This window comes from Raphanus sativus, chromosome 4, assembly GCF_000801105.2.
Source record: "Raphanus sativus cultivar WK10039 chromosome 4, ASM80110v3, whole genome shotgun sequence".
In the NCBI taxonomy this organism is placed as follows: Eukaryota; Viridiplantae; Streptophyta; class Magnoliopsida; order Brassicales; family Brassicaceae; genus Raphanus; species Raphanus sativus.
In genome coordinates this window covers 38694992-38712702 of record NC_079514.1, presented here as the reverse complement: position 1 = coordinate 38712702, position 17711 = coordinate 38694992, and the positions used below count along the sequence as shown (strand labels likewise).

Below are 17711 nucleotides of genomic sequence, written 5' to 3'. Positions count from 1 at the left end.
GATCAGCAGATCATTCAACAGCAGAGCACAATCAAACAACTCAACTAATATTTATTTTTAAATACATGAAATTTTAAATATTTCCAAGATCTTATTCATGTGATGTGATTTTCTTCTATGCAAGTAATACGTTTTCATGCTTTTATATGTGTACCAAACAGAAAGAGCAATTTTGCAGAAAAAAAGAGCAATTTTGCATATCTTAATCAACAACCATAAACATTAATTAGTTTATATGATACTATAAAAAAAATCTGAAAATCAAGTTTATAAGATATTTATAGCTCGTACACTTCAACCTATATGGCTATTAATGTTCATTAAATAATCTTGAATCATATAAAACTCAACTGGTTATCTATACTATATACTATGTATAAGTTATTCTATTAGCATGTCTAAAGTTTTTCCAACAAAATATGTGATCGAGTTTCAAACTCGATTTTCTAGATCGTAAACACGTGCCGGTAATGTGATAAAGTATTACATTGGATGTCAAACCACTAAAGAAGACCTTGGTTACAATGGATTTGCGAGACTGCGACCGATATTTACATTTTATATAACTATTAAAATCATAATATTATAATAAATATAAAAATTATATTGTTGAAATTTTTTAAAAATTATAGAAAATATTTTTGTTTCAAAATTTTATAATATGAATTATATATATATATATATTAGTATTTTTTATTTCAATTTTAGAAAAAATAATTAAATATTTTTATTTTTATATTTTCCCTTAAAATATTATTTTCCGCAATCGTTTGCAACCATAAGTGCTAAATGGAACCAATTTTTAAATTTAAGAAATTTAAAACACTTTGAAATAATTTACGATTGTTATAAAACCAGAATAACCACTACCAATCTTACAAAAACTGCATTTAGGCTCCCGCTTTTTTTTGGAAAGGGGCTCCCCAACCTTTTACTAAGTTCCCATCAGGCAACAATGGTTCCGCCTGACTTTACTTAAGCATGCATATTATGAAGGCTTGGTGTGAAGCCTTAAGTAGCGGCTTCTAAATACGCTGCTTGCCCGAACCAAGGACCTTAACATTCTAATCAAAGGTAAGATGCCAAGGGTAAGATGCTAATCAAAGGACCTTCACATTTACAGGTGATACCGAGAAAATCAAACCCTTAAGTTAAAGCTATAGAAAATGGTAGTTATGGTTTTAAACTACCACTAGAAGTAGATTGAACAATAAAGAACATGCATTCGAAGCGAGATAATTAAGTAATACGCAAATCGATATATTTTTGAAAATTATAATAAGTATCAACCAATCATGGGATTCGTTAAGGATTTAGTCCATCATTGCACAAACCCAGGGTTTGGGTGCATGTAGACTGACTGGTCCGAGCCTTTCGGAGACAAGCGCTTCTCTGCTTTTTCCTAATTTTAGATATTTAAATCTGAACATGTTTAAATTCGAAGTCAAACAGTAACAATTAAAGGAAGACTCTTTATTAGAAGGAGCGAACTGAAATATAATAAGGAATACAACTATGCTTCGCCCCTTGTATGTTAGTTGTTTAGTTAATTGTTCTGCTTGCTGCACCTGATCATTGTATTTCTAGCTATTTGCAATTTCATGTTTTCTTGTTCTATTTAGCATTTATGATTTTGCTATTGTTTGTCTTTGAAAAAGACCCTCAAAACAACTACTTGAGTCCACCTCATGTGTTGCAGCTCTAATATTGCAAGTTAGGGTCTGACTGGTTCAAACGCAGCGGTTGTGATTGCGGAAGTTTGCGGTTGCGGATGGTTGCGGTTTTTAGCGGTTTTAAGAGATTTGTATGATTGGTACTGCGGTTTGAAATTTGTGCCTTTACGGGATACTTATGACTGGTTAACCACCAGATGCAACAACAGTTAAATAATAAATTAATAATATTTACATTTTATATAATTATAAAAATATAAAAATCATAAAATTATAATTAATATAAAAATTATATTATAAAATAATAGTTTTAAATTTTTTAAAATTATAAAAATATTTTATGTTAAAATTTTATAATATTAATTAAAATATAATAGATATATTTTAGTATTTTCATAATTCTAATTTTAAAATTTTATTTAAATTTTTTATTTTTGAATTTATATTGTTTTTAAAAAAAAAATTATCCTCCCGTAACCGCCTGCAAACGCAAACGCTAGCTGTAACCAGCTTTTGAATTTTAGAGGTTTGAAGCGATTTGAAGCGGTTTAGAGCGGTTTGAATAATTGTTGCAAAATCCCAACAACTGCTACCAACCGCAAAAACTGCATTTGCGGGTGGTAGCGGCAAAACCAGTCATGCCCTTAGTCATTGTAGCTTAATCTCTTTATTCTATATGAATATAATTATTTATCATTCCATAGTCCTTTGTTTAAGAGCTTTTATAAGAATTCTCTTTAAGATATCTTCAACCCCACTCTATTTTCTATTTTAAAATAGAGTTTATAGTAAAAATATATTTCAATACTATTTTATAATAGAGTAAAAATAAGTTCACTTTATACATAGAATAAATTGTTTTTTTTTGGTTCATCATTCTATGTTTCACTCTAAAATAGAGTATCATTAACATATATTTTCAACTCTATTATAAAGTTATTCTATTTTATAGTGGAAAATAGGATAAACAGTTGGAGATGTTATAAGAAAATGGAATGAGCTGCATTTTGTTTCTATGTAATAAATGGATTTATATTAAGGCACATATACACCACTAAGGCACTAACGTTAGAATGGTGTTTTTACAGATTACAGTACCAGAAATATAAAACAGTTCACGTGGGTCGAAAGCAACGGAGCTTTGATGTGTCTTTGGAAGCAGACGTCTAGATTCCTTTTTTTTACATATGATTCCTTTAGTTAAAAACACACACACAAAGTAATGTTTCCGACTTAACATGTATTAATTTTCTTACCTTATTTCGTAATGCAACCTCTCTTTTTTCCGACTTAATAACTAAGTGTAGAAGATCCCAACCTACCACATACTGAAAGAGCATACTTGTTTACGCTTGTACAATTTCAAAACCGTGATAGATTACAAACTGAAATTTAATTTTATATTTTGCTTTTTCATAATTTGAACTAGCTCGACCATGTAGTTTTGTGTGCCAATCTGCAGTTACTTGTCACGTTCTGTCCCCAATCCCGATACAACAGTCAATGTTCGGGTGTAACAAGTACTCAACTACTCCTTGGTAAGCGAAATTTTAATTAGTTCTAAGATATTCCAAAAGAATCTAAAAAAAAACTATGCTTGTTCTTGGAGTCTGGTTCTGATAAAACTGAAACCATGACTGGTCCGGTTCTGGTAAGACTGGAAGTCCGCAAACAGAGTCATGATCATACCTGGTTTCCCATTCATTAAAATATAGTCACTGAAACAAAACTTTTTTAGGTGAGTTGCTCAAAAAAAAAAAAACTTTTTAGGTGCAAATTCATCAACACATTAATTCTAAAAATATATAAATTGTAAACCATGCATGAGAAGAGTGACGAGGCACAAGTTACGAAATATGACAAATTCACGTGTTTTCACATCATATTTTTAATATTTTGCATATTTTTGGTTACAAGGTGTTAAAAGTTGCATGCAAAATTGTAGAGTGAAGCAAAAAACCTTAAATGAGCTCTTCTAAACCAAAAACGAAAATTGTATCAAAAAAAATATTTATAAAATGTATGGTATTTGCTAACACATACATCAATACTTCAAAAAAAGTAATAGATTTTTTAAAATTTGGTGCAAAAATATGACTAAGATATATACAATTAGAAAATATTTAATCAATTTCTTCTTTATGACACGTTCAACTATTAGTTGGATTGTTTTTTTGTGGTTTAAATTAGTTGGATTGTTAACAATCATAATTAAAACATGTCATTCATTATAACATTAAAATGTAACGGAAAGAAAAGAAAAAAAAATCCAACAAATTGTTTGAAACCCACTTCATCATGACTATGATGTTTCATATAAATGAATGCTCATATACAATACATAGATATACCTAAAATATTTTGTGTAAGAGTGTTTATGTATAAACTCCCAAAATTGTAGTAACTGGAATAATATGCAGGCACTCTGGAATTAAAAAAAAATATAAGGAATGAATTCATGGTTATAAAACAGTTTTGTAACTTGAAGACAAACTAAAGAGAAATCTGATGCGACTAACTTATGGTGACCAAAAGGACGATCCAACCAGAGTCCTCAGTCTGCATTACACAGACACGTATAGATAAGATATCTCCATATCATTATAAAAGCGTTTTGATTTGTATATATCAAAATGGTCCAAAAAGTCATTTTCAGTTTTTCACTATATTATATCAATTTGTATATCTCTAAAGCATATCATAAAAATCATTTTAATCTGTATATATCAAAGTGGTCCAAATTTTTGTGTGTGGACAAAGTGGTCCAAGTTAACTGTATATAACTACATATCAATTGTTTTATGATATATCATATCAATAAAATAATTTAATTTGTATATATCATAAAAGAATTTTAATTTATATATCAAAGTGGTCCAATGTAATAATATAGAAATAAAGTGGGGTTCGCACTCTATGCCACTATCATGATATCATCCGACTTCATAAACAGTTGAACACACACATACTACAACACAAAACAACTTCTCAACTCTCTCCCTCTCTCTCTCTCTCTCTACGTCTCCTACCCTCCTATTTTCTACTGAGATTAATTCAATCCGAGGTTTCAAGATTCCAGTTTTATAAATGGCTGAGGAATTCGATGAAGCTGAGGTTGTATTCCTCGAAGATTCAAGCTCTGTTCTCCAGAGAGACGACGATAATGAGAATCGTTTGTTCGGTCGAAAGGAGAAGAACAAGACGAGTCGGATCATCAAGAAGACGGAGAAGGTGACGGCGTTATCAAGCTCTCTGCCGGTGAATATATAGGTCAAATGACTTGATTCATTAGATTAGCAATGTACAAGTATATATACAGTCTCGTAGAGCTAGGGTATACAGAGATACTAATTACACAATAACCCTTAATACATAAGTTGCCTTATATGTCTATACGCCCCCTCAAGATGGAGGTGGGGGAACAACTCCAATCTTGAAACAGAAGTCATGGAATGGTGTCCGAGGTAATGGTTTTGTGAGCATGTCCGCAAGTTGGTCTTTAGTAGAGACATGAACAACTCTGAGATGTCCTCGCTGTACTCGTTCGCGGATGAAGTGGTAAGCTAGAGCTATATGCTTCATTCGAGAGTGGAAGACCGGGTTTGCACAGAGATATGTTGCACCAATGTTATCACAGTAGATAACTGGAGGTGCAGGAAGCTGGATTCCGAGTTCAGAGAGCAAGGAAGAGACCCAAGACAGTTCGGAAGCAGTATTAGCGACTGATCTGTACTCAGCTTCCGTTGATGATCTAGCGACGCCATCTTGCTTCTTTGATGACCAAGAGATAGGGTGAGCACCGAAGTAGATCACATAAGCATTTGTTGAAACAAAATCATCCCGATCTCCAGCCCAATCAGCGTCTGAATACGCATAAAGAGAGAGAGGATTATTCTTACGAAGAAGTATGCCATGTGACATTGTGCCTGCGAGGTAACGGAGAACACGTTTCGCCGCATTCCAGTGTGCATCAGTAGGACGATGCATATACTGAGAGAGCTTGTTGACTGCGTAGGCGATATCCGGACGAGTGAAGGCCAGATATTGTAGACTTCCGATGACAGCTCTATATTGTTTTGGATCATCTAATGGGTTGCCAAGGTTGAGAGACAGTTTCTCTTCAGAGTTGAGAGGTGTGGAGACAGCCTTTGTGTTCTGCATATTGACCTTGTGAAGTAGATCACTGATGTATTTCTTCTGCATCAAGTGTAGCCCCTTTGCTGTTCGGCTAACCTCTATACCAAGAAAGTAATGAAGGTCACCCATGTCCTTGAGAGAGAACCGTTGACCAAGAGAGGCGATGATGCCATTGATCAATTGATGGTTGCTGCCTGTGACTATAATATCATCCACGTACACCAATAAATAAACGAGATGACCAGTCCGACGAAGAACAAACAGAGAGGTATCAGCGACAGAGTTGTAGAATCCAAGCGAGAGTAAGAAGTTCTTGAGTTCTTGATACCAAGCACGCGGCGACTGCTTTAAACCGTAGATAGCCTTGTTTAATCTACATACATGATTTGGCCGATCTTTATCAATGAAGCCAGGAGGTTGAGACATGTATACTTCATCCGTGATGTGGTGAGTCGCTCCACTATCCAGGAGCCAATTGTTCGCCGTGTACTGAGGCGCAACAGCTACATTTGCTCGTGGCTGCCAAGGCTGAAAGGGATTGCGCGGCTGCATCTGATCATTGTTGACACGCAGAGATTGCCCTTGGTTCTGAGTGCATCGCCTTGCACTGTGTCCGTGTATGCCACATAGTTGGCACCTTCCAAGATAAGGACGAGGCTGGTATGTGTCGGCTCGATTGTTATTTTGATACTGCCAATTGCCGTTCCTGTTGTTGTTGTTGTTCCGGTTTGAGAACTGCCTGTTGTTGTTGTGGTAGGAGCCACGAGAGTTGTTGTTGCTTCCACGCTGTGTAGCAACATTGGCTGAGATTGGTAGAACCGACTGCTTAGGTGCTGATGCTTGAAGCTTAGCCTCATGGTTAAGCAACCTCTCATGTATCTCAATGAGTGTTGGAGTCGTGTCCCTGCTCTCGATCTGGTCAGCCACACTCTTGTAGTCTTCAGGAAGACCATCAATGACAAACTCCACTTGATCTTCAATATCATATGGTTTCCCCAAGATCGCAAGTTGATCAAAACGAGTTGTAAGCCCCTGTATGTATTCATCAACTGTCTTGGTTCCTTTCTTCCAATCTTTAACTTGGTGCCTGAGTTGTTGAATGTGGCCCCGTGTGGGCTTTGCATAGGTAGCCGCAAGAGTCTCCCAGATCTGGTACGCCGTTGTTGCGCGGGACAGGAGTGGCTGAATGGTTGGAGTTATAGATCCAAGCAGTGCACTGAAGACAAGTTTGTCTTGACGCTTCCAATGTTGGTGATCAGGATTTGCGACTTCAACACCATCGGTTGTGATCATTGGTGGGGGGATTTCTAGAGAGCCGTCAATGTAACCGGCTAGATCATATGCATCAAAGAGAGCATGCACTTGTCTGCTCCACATCAAGTGATTGAGACTGGTGAGTTTTGTGACGTTTGTCATGTTGACACTGAGAAGTGTTTTGTTGTTGATGACAATAGCTTCATGTGTGGATACAGGGGAGGCCGACATGTTTGAAAGAAAAAGAAAAGCGGTAAAGAGTTTTTAGGTATGGTGGCTCTGATACCATATAGGTCAAATGACTTGATTCATTAGATTAGCAATGTACAAGTATATATACAGTCTCGTAGAGCTAGGGTATACAGAGATACTAATTACACAATAACCCTTAATACATAAGTTGCCTTATATGTCTATAGAATATACCGGAGAACATGTTTCGTAGATATGTCGGAAAAGAAGAGAATGAATACACGGAGGAGTATACCGATGGAAGAGGAGAGATCATTCCACCGCATGTTATCGTTGGACGGAGGATTCAAGGAGAAGGAGGAGGACAGATGGCGTTTTCAGTTTGTTCAGGTAGTGGAAGGACTCTTAAGGGGAGAGACCTTAGCCGGGTTCGTAACTCGGTTCTCAGGTCAACCGGTTTTTTGGAGGCTTGATGATGAACTCCTTTAGGTAGTTTCCGGTTTTGGCATGCATTTGATCATCTCTCTTTTTATTTTGCAATTTATGGAAAATTTGTCAGTGTTGTTTTGTTAAGTGAAACTGGGGAAAATGTTTCAAATATATATCAAAAAGATTGGTCCATCAATTCGTTTTCCCAAATTCTTTTATATTTCCTCAAATTTTAAGAGAAACACAGAAGAAAAATTCACCAAAAATTAGTTTAGAAAACAACACAAAAGAAAAATTTGGGTTGGTTAAAAAAATCGGGTTAATTATGAGGAGAAAAAATAACTTTTTTCTGAAAATCGAATGTTTGACAAATGTCATTTGTACTTAATTATAATTCTCGAATTGTGATGAACATATATATGAGTTTGTGGACAAAAGCTGAACAGAAACAGCTGTTGTGTTTTCATTGATTCTGAGAGAGACAGAAAGCGCCGATGATATCAAGGAGCTCAAGAAATGCACAATGATACTAACTCAATTAAAGCCTCGTATTTAATGGCCTGTTAAGAGCTAATCTAGCTATATTGTCGGCCCACTAAGGACCCAAACCCGGTTAACAAATTTAAGCAGAGAAAAAGTTATCTAATCTATTAAAACAGAGTCCTATTTTTTATCTACCTAAGAAAGTTCATTTTAAATTTTGGACTCTTTCAATTTCCTTAGTATGTTATCTTATATATAGTTATCATAATAACTAACTAAATAATATAACAAGATCACTTTAATTAAACCAGCATTTAATATAGTGAAACCATCTGATATTATATGTTAACCGTGTCACTTAAACTATACCAAAAAATAATTTACTCAAACCATCGAATCTTGACAGATATATTATTTACTATTATAAGATCAATATAATAACTCTAATTGGACATCATGTCCAATATATTATCGTGACAGATTCTCCTCAGTTCACTACCTGCAACATAAAATATTAAATTATGAGTTATTTGGTTCATCTTTCACTAAACAGAACATTCCAATATATGAAAAAGTCAATTTATAACTACAACATATAAGCTACAATCAAATAGAATTTAGATCATGTTCAGTTTAGTTTTACTATTAAACCCAAAGATGAAATTAATTACTTGCATTTATATTAGGGGTTAGCGTTCGGATTGTTAAGCTAGATGGGCTTCACACTTAAAACCAATTGGTGATTAGTGGAGTGGCCCATCTATCTTATATATGACTAAGGATCCTTTCCAATACCCGATGTGGGACACTTTGTGTCTAATACGCCCCCTCGAGATGATAGCTCTCTGAGCGTCAATCTCGGAATGCTCGGGCAAAGATCGATGGGCCAACTTTGGGCCAGATCGATGAGGATCGGGTTGGACTGTTCGGATCGGGCTCTGATACCATGTTAAGCTAGATGGGCTTCACACTTAAAACCAATTGGTTTTAAGTGTGAAGCCTATCTAGCTTAACACGGATATCCGTTCAGGTTCGGATTGGGTATTTCAGATTTTTGGATATTTCGGCATAGGAGTATAGAATCCATTCGGGTATTTTTGTATTTCGGATCGGGTTCAGATATTTTTAGTTCGGGTTCGGTTATTTCGGGTCGGGTTTTCGGATATTTAGATTTTAGAAAAAAATAAATTCTTCATTTCTCAAGTTTTTTGTATTTTAAAATATAACTTTTACTTTACTGATATTTTATTTTAATAGATTGAATGATTTGAAGATAAAATGTTAAAAATAAAAGAAACTAATTTGATTATTGTTTCTAAATTTTAATGTAACTTTTGCTAATGCATGAAGCAAATATTTTGACATACATTTTAAGTAAGTAAAAATCCATTTCTTGGAATTATATGTATGTTATCTAATTTTGAACCATGTGAATAATCAATATATAAACATTTTGAATAAAATTAGAGAAGTAAACTAGGAATATGGGGTTAAGGATACATAAGTTCGGTTATCTTTAGATATCTATTCGGGTTCGGGTATTATATGTTCAGATTTAGATATCGAATCTCTTTTAATTCAATACCCGTTCGTAAAAAAAGAGTAGATAATTGAACTACAAATATAGTAAACACTTAAAGACTAATATATTTTTTTACTAATAAAAATTTATAAAATAATTCCGCCTTTGAAAAAGGCGGGTCAAAATCTAGTTATATTTATAAGAACATCTTTGGCGGTCTAACTCCACTATATAATTTATTGCAAAATAAAATAGAAAATGTAGTTATAAACAAAAAAAGTCATTACTGTAAGTTAATAGTTGAACATTGCTATACTACATCAATTTTAGTACTATAAATTAAACTTTGTGGAATTCGAATAATAATAAAAATTTGGTGAAAAAGCATTAATGGAATTTCCACAATTGTCTCATGGAAAATTATGGGCTTTGGCATCAGTTTCTTTACGAAACCAGAACAGTTTTGAATCGGCCCAATGCGAACACAGCCTTTTAAGTACTAAAACCATAGTTACCATCCAAACCAACCATCAACTAACCAAACCGAACAGAACCATCCAACCTATACGAAACGTGAATACCAAAAGCCCATAAACTGTAGATACGGAGGCGTATCGACACGTTTAATAATCCAATGAAACAAAGACTACGACGCCTTATCTCTAGACTGTTACCGTGACTTCTCTATTTTCCCGAACGTATAGCCAAAAAAAAGCTTAGCAACACAACTCAACTCCACACACCACAAACAAACAAAGAAAAACAAAGCAGACCCCACTAGTTGAAGGAGAGCTCGAGAACCTTTGGAGTGAACGAACCAACACCTAACCCACTCCGATTTTTTTTCATTTGCTGTTCGTTCACAATCCATTGATCATGCCGTCTGGTGCCAAGAAGAGAAAGGCCCTGAAGAAAAAGAAGGAACAAGAAGCCTTTGGAGGAGGCAGTCCAAGCAACAAAGGCTTCAATGGTCATGGTACTTTCTTCTTTGTCTTCTTCTTTGATATGTACTACAAAACTCAATACTGTTTCTGGTTTATTCTCCCGTTGCTGGATCTTGACTTTTTATTAGTCCTTTGTTTAGAGATTTTATGTATATTCTCTCTCTTGTGTTAGGTAGGTTTCTTCTTTTTGTCTTTTTTTGATGCTCAGAAACTTTTTGTTATTATACAGCTGTTGAAGTAAATGGTACTTTGGTCCTAATCTATATAAGAATCTCTTTTGGGGATCTTGTGGGGTATATTTTAGATTCAGTCAATCTCTGTTTGCTTTTTTGCTCCAAAGTACTTGTCAGTAATGTTCCAAACAGATAGTTTCTTTGATGTTTATGTTCACTGAACATTTCAGGGTATGATGAACATCATGGAAGCCAAGATGAAGGAGAAAGTGATGGCAACTTGAGTTCCCCTGGTTCCCAAGGAAACGGTGAAGTTTGGACAAGAGATCCATCACCTTCTCCTTTATCTGGTCTGAGGAAGGACACTTTTAAAGAGAAAACAGAGGGACAAGAAGCTAAAGGTGAAGACGTTGCTGCTGCTGCACTTGGAAGAGGAACATGTCACGAGGAGAAGAACGGTGTGAACGGAAAAGCAGCATCTAAAGAGGCTGGTGGTGGTGGCACTTTGGAAATTGCACCTGCTGATGATGCTTCTGTCAAGCCTGTGGATTCTTCTGTCTCAGAGGTTATGATTACTAACAAAAATGGGCATGCTGAAAGCTCGACAGACTCAGCTTCTGTCCAACATAAAGCTGATGAAAGCCAAGAGAAGCGTAGACTGGAAGAAACAAATGAGGGTAACATCACAGGATCTGCTGCAGAGACATCTCAAGTGCCAGAATGTTCTGAAGAAAAGGTATCATCTGGTTTTGTTTCTTGCTTTAATCCTGTATTTGAGCTCTTTTTTTTTTGTTCAGTTTATTAAATGTTCTTCTGGACATATATGCAGAGTCATCTCCCTTCTGGTGGTCCACCAGTTGCTCGAACCTCGTGGTTTAGTTGCTGCGGTTTGTTTGATGTGATGGCAGGGTCAGAAAGATAATACAGGTTAGTCTTTCTCTAAAGAATCTTGAAAGCTTCAGTGTTTCTTTTATAGCATTCAAACATACTAGTAAACTAAGTATGGTTTGTTGTGATGGTGAAGAACATGAGGAGGAAATCATTCAGCAAACAGTGGACATCAAAAGCTACATGGTCAGTAGATTATTTTCTGTACATTCAGCCATTGATGTCTCTGCTAGATAATAATGAGTGTTTTTGAAAAAAAAATATACAAACAAGAACAAAAGTTATTTTCTATTCATGAAAAAACATAGTTATGTTTTTCTTTTGTGTGATATATATTGTCTTATGATTTCATATTTTTTTTTTATTAATTCCAAGAATACACACAAGCACACATAGCTGTCAGAATCAAAAAAGATAAGTATGAAACTGATGCATTTTTTTTGTATATGATCTGCTGTGATGATATATAAATGTAGCTTAACAAAACTGTCAGAATCAAAAAAAGATAAGGAGTATGAAACTGATGCATTTGTCCAGGCGAATCTACATGTCTGCGAAGAAACTAGTTCTAGTGTCCACCGGAGTTGATTTACTTCTTGTTTTCCTCTTGGTACCTGTACAAGCACCACCTCAGAGATGAGAATGTTCCAAAGGTTGGAAAAAAAATGTTTTAAAAATGTTCCAGAAAGTACACCTCGGGAAGGCTTGGGATCATTGTCAAGGTCCATATCCTCCTTGTCGCTGTCACTGTCTTCTGCAGCTCCCGATGCGTTTCCATTAGAACCTTCTATAATCTCTTCCAAATCCCACAACTTCATCACCAGGAACACACAAAAAACAAAAGTATCTCAGGAATCTATTTGTGTAACTCTTTACCACTGAGAGTAAAAGTTTTTCTAGAGAGATACCTTGAGCATACTGTCATGAGCTGTGCTACCAAGAAACTTTTTATCATGCGAGAGAGCTACAAGAGAGATTCCACATGAAAAAAAAGTTAGAAACTCATCCTAGTTAACAAGGATCAACAAACTGTTGTTATGGAAACAGAGGAGAAGTGTTAACAACACACCGAGGTCTTCGATAGGGAACTCGTGAGACCCAATTGGCTGTATGATTCTGTTGGGCAATATTCCAACAAGGCTGTAGAAAAAACAAGTGGAAATAAACTTTGAATTGATTGAACATAAATCAATTAAACAGTAAAAAGAGCCTTTCTAATGGAAGAAGAGTTATTTTCATTACCTGATTATTCCATTATCACATCCAGTGATAACTCTGTCCTCGTCAAGCTACATCATTTAAGGATCCACAAGACTTGCATTACTCATTTTAGCCCACTTATAATATAAAAAGGACAAATTTAAATGCTCACCTTTAAAAGGACATCAACTGAATTTGGAGATAGATCAACAAAACGATCGCTGTAGATAGCATATGGTTAAGTCTAGAACCATTAACAGAGTCAGTGTTAGAGGTTTATATATGGCTTACCTACAATCTTTGAAAAATCCCCATGAATAGAGCATGAGGATACCATTTTGAGTTCCACAGATAACTTTACGCCCATTCTGTAATCAAGAGGAAATAATAACACACATTAGATAAGTAGAAACTATAGATGATTTTTTTTTTTGTTACCTTCATTATAACAACAGAAAGAAGTTCGTCCTCAGAAAACTCAGACTGAGATTGGAGTTTGCCCGTTCTGAGATTACATACAGATAGAGTCCCATCTCCACTAAACACACAATCAAAAGCAACCAACAATAGAACAGATTAAGCTGACAGGTCTTGTATGAAAGAACAAAAAAAGAAAAAAGAAAATACAAACCTTGTAGCCACTAGCTTCATTGAATCAGAAGCAAAGGTCATGGCAGAAATGTAATCCTCGTGGACATTAAACTCGTGAGAGCAAGAGCGCTGTCTCGTATCCCAAATCTGAGCCAGATCAAACATATATTTTATCGTAAAACGATTACATAGTTTTACTCCAAAAGGTAGGTGGAGATAAACAGAGTTTTCTCAATGATCAAAGGCACAGACCTTAACACAGCCGTTAGCATCCCCTGAAGCGATGGTTGTCTCAGTAACAGTAATCAAAGTATTAACAGCATCCCTAGAAAACACAATGCCCAACTATATTCATTCAGTCACTAAAAAGAAAACTACCAGAAAGTGTATCAATTTTTTTTTTTTAAAAAAAAAAAAGGAAAGGAAGGAATAGAAATTACTCGTGAGCATTCTGAAGATGTGCAACACTAGCACCAGTCTCCACATCGGTAGCTAGAATTGAGCAATCAGCTGAAGCTGTGACGATTCCTTATCAAACACATAAGTAAGCATAGTACAACGTTAATAAGAAAGCAGAACATAAGCTCAAAAAAGTATATGATAGAAAGGCGGGCATAAAGGAACAAACTTTGGCCATCATCGATGAAGCGAACAGCTCTGCAAGACTCTTTGTGGGCACGCACTTTACGCTCCCTGACACCCAAAACAAAAAGCAGTGAACTTTTAGACGACCCACAACAAACAGAGACAGAAAGATCAGTTTTTTTTTTAATAACCTGACAAGTGAAGACTCTGTGTCGTAACGGTATCTGCAACAGAAAAGAAAAAGAAAGAGAAACAGAGTACGAGGTTATCTGATCGGTGCTTCTTGTTGGGAATTGGAAACAAAGGGGATTGAAAGAGAGAAGGGTGGGTTTGGAGTGTTACAGATGCAAGTGTCCATCGATGAGACCAGTAGCTACAAGACTCTTCGATGGATGGAAGTCTATACCGAACGCGTTGGCTCCCAAGTCCATCTCCACCACCCACTCTGAGAGAGTCTTAGTTACGAAACAACAGTGAATCCTCAAGTATCGAGAGAAGTCACTAAAAAAAAGCGGTCGGGTCGAACTGAGTAGGGTTTCTATCGAGTTTTACGAGAGATCCTCTGTTTTTCTAAAAAAAATTGCAATTAGGATCGGTTATATCGAAATGGCATCTTTTGCCCTAATATATTGGAATCATTTTCAAGTAAATTTTTTTTTTTATCTTCCAACTGTTTTCTCAAGAAAGATGAAAAAAGAAAACTTGTACTACACGAAACGAATTAGTATTCTCTATTTAAGCACTTGTCCACGCTCTGGCGGATAATAATTGTTCAAGGGTTGTTGATCGTGCTAAGAGATAATGGAAGATAATGAATGATGATGAGATTGCCAAAAACTGGTCAGCTTGCGGCCAAAAGGAGTGCAAGTGGGAGATATATAGCGAATCTTTGAATCGATGTACAACTTAGCTTAGCAAACAAGGGAGCTCTCTACAAGAAACAGCTTCATCATGCTGAGGTCTTAGATCATGTACTACTTAAACCTCTCAAGAACTGGCTCGAGCCGCTTCCTGAAGGTATAGCTTACCAAAATTTAAACATCCGCACGTCTCTCTGCCTGCCTGCTTGATTCACGACGATTTCTGTGTATGGTAATAGATAAACAACAGGTGTCTGTCTGTATGATATCAAGATCAGATGAAGAGACTTACACGTAATAGGAGACTATCGCACTAGATATGAGAAGATGGTTAATTCAAGAGGAAAGAGCATTTTCTTTTTTTTGGCTCAACTTCAACTATTCATTCACCCATAATCTTTGGTACAAACATCTGACTTCACAAGAGTTCTACCATATATACAAACAAAACAATGCATCTTAGCAACACTTACTAGGTGAAAACTCACTCGGATCCAGCGCAACTTAGAGTACATTGATGTATCTTTAACCCAACTGAGATGAGAAAAGTCCACGACTCTAAGCTAACCATCTCTTAAACCACTACATTTAACCACAATGATCTCTGCTAAACCAAAACACAAACTACCAACCGATACAGTGGTGGCAAAGCTAAGTACCAGCAGCAATTGACTTTGTGATCCGTCCGGGATGAAAATGAAAATTTGCCAAAGAATAATCGAAAGAACTGAAAAGTTGCCAAAGAATAATCCACCTACTGTAAAATGTGATAATGTATAAATATAAAATTGTTCTTTTCTTACTATAGAACATTGTGCAATACAATTCAGTCATCAACTTCTACAAAATACATGTGCGAAACTAACATTACTAGAGCTTCTCTTTGTAGACAGAAACATAGTCTTCGTAGACAAGAACACAATCCCCAAACGTTTTAATGTTTTCCTGACCAATTAAGTACATCTCGAGACTCCTCTCTTCTTTTCATAACTCTGCAGGAAGGGTTGAATAGACAAACAAAAAAACAATTGCTTCCTTAAACCAACAACAGTCTGGTATAGTAATACGTCTTTCAAGACTTTTAGGGACTCTATTGTTATACGGTCTCTTGTTATTCTTTTTGAGTTCATATGAAGAAGGCACACCAACATGTTTAGAAAAACATAGTGAAACAAAAAATAACGATACTCATAAGTGGTAAAAAGTAAGATATAAACAGGGGTACAGTAACAGAAAGCTTATCAAGAGAAAGCAATCAGTGTCGCAAAACCTGTTTTGATATTCAATCTACGCCTTTAATTACGAAATGTCCAACTACTTTTATAACTTTGGACATCAGATACCAAAGGCATATTCATTCAATAAACCAAATCTTCATCAATGAAAAACCAAAAACAAAAGATTTGATATTGTAGAAAACTAAGCTAGATAACGAAGAAGTCAGATGGTAGTGCATGTCATTGATTCAACACTATTATTCAGACTTAAATAGACGTTGGATAATTATCCTCATTCCTCTTCTTCTAAAAGATCAAATAAACCAAAATGAAATATTGATGAAATCAGATACTGAAAAGTCAATCACCATGTTGCAACCATCGTAATGAATGCAACTAAGACTGGGGCGACAATTACATATCATCACTTTCCACCAACCACCATCAAGAACAACTAAAGATAACATAGCAAAGATAACATACTAACTACAGAGAACATACGCATGTTGCTTGGTTTTGAAGACTAGCCTAGCCGTTATATATATAGTCCAGTCACACGAAGCTAGTGGGGTCTAGGGTTTTACTATGAAGCACAAAATTTCGTTTTTGACATGGGCCTTGTGGAATTGTGTGCTTGATGCTGATGAGGCCCATGTTCCTTAATCTTCTTCTTTCACATCCATATCCATATTATTATTATTTTATAACATTTTTAGAGTAATAAAAAGTTGCATTATTGTAGGCTAATGAGATTTGCTTAACAGCATATAGTGTGCCTTCTAGATGAATATTTAATGACAAAGTAATATTAAATTAAATAATATAAAAAGTATCCGAAATATTGAATATGGCAAGAAATATTGAGTTCCATTTATTTTCAACTATTGAGTTCCCATTCATCCCAAAAGAATCTGCAACTGATCTGTTACTAAAAAAAACTTAATTAATAAATGAATAGATTAGAGCATTCTTAGATTTATAGATTTGCTCATGTATATGGAATTAAATATCAAGATTTTGTACATAAATAACAAACCATAAATTAAAACATCCATAAAATATAATAAAAAATTGTAATTAATTAGATACACACGAAAAACTATATGCTAAATTAAGAAAAAAAACTAAATGCTAATAATATGAATAGAATAGAGTATTCACAGATTTACTCATATATATGGCATTCGATATCAAGTTTTTTAATACAAAACAAAGTAAACACATATTCTTTTGTAAAAAAACCTAAAAAAATAATAAATCTCTATTATTAAAAAAGAAGTACACTTAGTAAATGGCCATGAGTTTTCAATGTTAATTACATTTACATGCCACTGAACCTATTAATAACATTCTTAAAAAAATGTTTGTCTTAACCAGTTTATTAAATGCTTGTCTTTAATAATACTTGTCTTTTTCCCTTAATATTTTCCTTAAATAATTACACCTAATGACCGAAACAAACAATGGAAGTAATAAAGTTTACTTTCCCACCAAATCATTTGTCCTCTAATATCGACATCAAACCATATTTTATATTATGCTAATCCTGTCTTTTAGTTTATT

At 35.0% G+C, this 17711-nt stretch overlaps 3 protein-coding genes and 2 non-coding genes across 6 annotated transcripts; 2 read left to right on the top strand and 3 right to left on the bottom strand.

Annotated features, from left to right (window-relative positions):
* Window positions 1–4628: 4628 nt before the first annotated feature.
* LOC130510974 (protein S40-1) lies at window positions 4629–7881 on the top strand. The gene is given in 2 exon segments (XM_057007730.1): window positions 4629–4943; window positions 7484–7881. Coding segments are annotated over 2 exon segments (429 nt in total). The 5' UTR covers window positions 4629–4760; the 3' UTR covers window positions 7730–7881.
* Window positions 7882–10360: 2479 nt separating this feature from the next.
* On the top strand, window positions 10361–12048 carry LOC108849630 (uncharacterized). 2 transcript variants are annotated; one of them, XM_057006805.1, is made up of 4 exons: window positions 10361–10666; window positions 11038–11543; window positions 11637–11734; window positions 11809–12048. In XM_057006805.1, the coding sequence occupies exons 1-3, from the start codon at window positions 10567–10569 to the stop codon at window positions 11727–11729; spliced, it is 699 nt and encodes a 232-aa protein (XP_056862785.1). In that variant the 5' UTR covers window positions 10361–10566; the 3' UTR covers window positions 11730–11734; window positions 11809–12048. The 2 variants fall into 2 exon arrangements, with proteins under 2 accessions (XP_056862785.1, XP_056862784.1); XM_057006804.1 differs by having other exon boundaries at window positions 10362–10666; window positions 11832–12048.
* Window positions 12049–12108: 60 nt separating this feature from the next.
* Window positions 12109–14667, bottom strand: LOC108849629 (WD repeat-containing protein 55-like). Its single transcript, XM_018623214.2, has 14 exons — window positions 14414–14667; window positions 14263–14295; window positions 14115–14179; window positions 13927–14014; window positions 13739–13811; window positions 13527–13633; window positions 13334–13433; window positions 13187–13263; window positions 13068–13116; window positions 12938–12984; window positions 12765–12835; window positions 12604–12659; window positions 12390–12507; window positions 12109–12309 (listed from the first exon to the last, which is right to left on the bottom strand). Exons 1-14 carry the CDS (start codon window positions 14500–14502, stop codon window positions 12239–12241), a joined length of 1044 nt encoding a protein of 347 aa, XP_018478716.1. The 5' UTR covers window positions 14503–14667; the 3' UTR covers window positions 12109–12238.
* Window positions 14668–16365: 1698 nt separating this feature from the next.
* On the bottom strand, window positions 16366–16451 carry LOC130512172 (small nucleolar RNA Z195/SNORD33/SNORD32 family). The gene has a single exon (XR_008945732.1). It is a non-coding gene; the product is annotated as a small nucleolar RNA Z195/SNORD33/SNORD32 family (small nucleolar RNA).
* Window positions 16452–16490: 39 nt separating this feature from the next.
* LOC130512227 (small nucleolar RNA U31b) lies at window positions 16491–16580 on the bottom strand. Its single transcript, XR_008945784.1, has one exon. It is a non-coding gene; the product is annotated as a small nucleolar RNA U31b (small nucleolar RNA).
* Between the last annotated feature and the right edge of the window lie 1131 nt (window positions 16581–17711).

Bases quoted from the DNA above. Each gene is read 5' to 3' on its own strand.
- LOC108849630 (XM_057006805.1), top strand. From the start codon at position 10,567: ATGCCGTCTGGTGCCAAGAAGAGAAAGGCCCTGAAGAAAAAGAAGGAA. The intron at 10,667-11,037 runs GTACTTTCTTCT...TGAACATTTCAG, and splicing joins CAAAGGCTTCAATGGTCATG to GGTATGATGAACATCATGGA. The intron at 11,544-11,636 runs GTATCATCTGGT...ACATATATGCAG, and splicing joins CAGAATGTTCTGAAGAAAAG to AGTCATCTCCCTTCTGGTGG.
- LOC108849629 (XM_018623214.2), bottom strand. From the start codon at position 14,502: ATGGACTTGGGAGCCAACGCGTTCGGTATAGACTTCCATCCATCGAAG. The intron at 13,634-13,738 runs GTCTGTGCCTTT...GATCTGGCTCAG, and splicing joins ATGCTAACGGCTGTGTTAAG to ATTTGGGATACGAGACAGCG. The intron at 12,310-12,389 runs GTGTACTTTCTG...GTGCTTGTACAG, and splicing joins TGATCCCAAGCCTTCCCGAG to GTACCAAGAGGAAAACAAGA.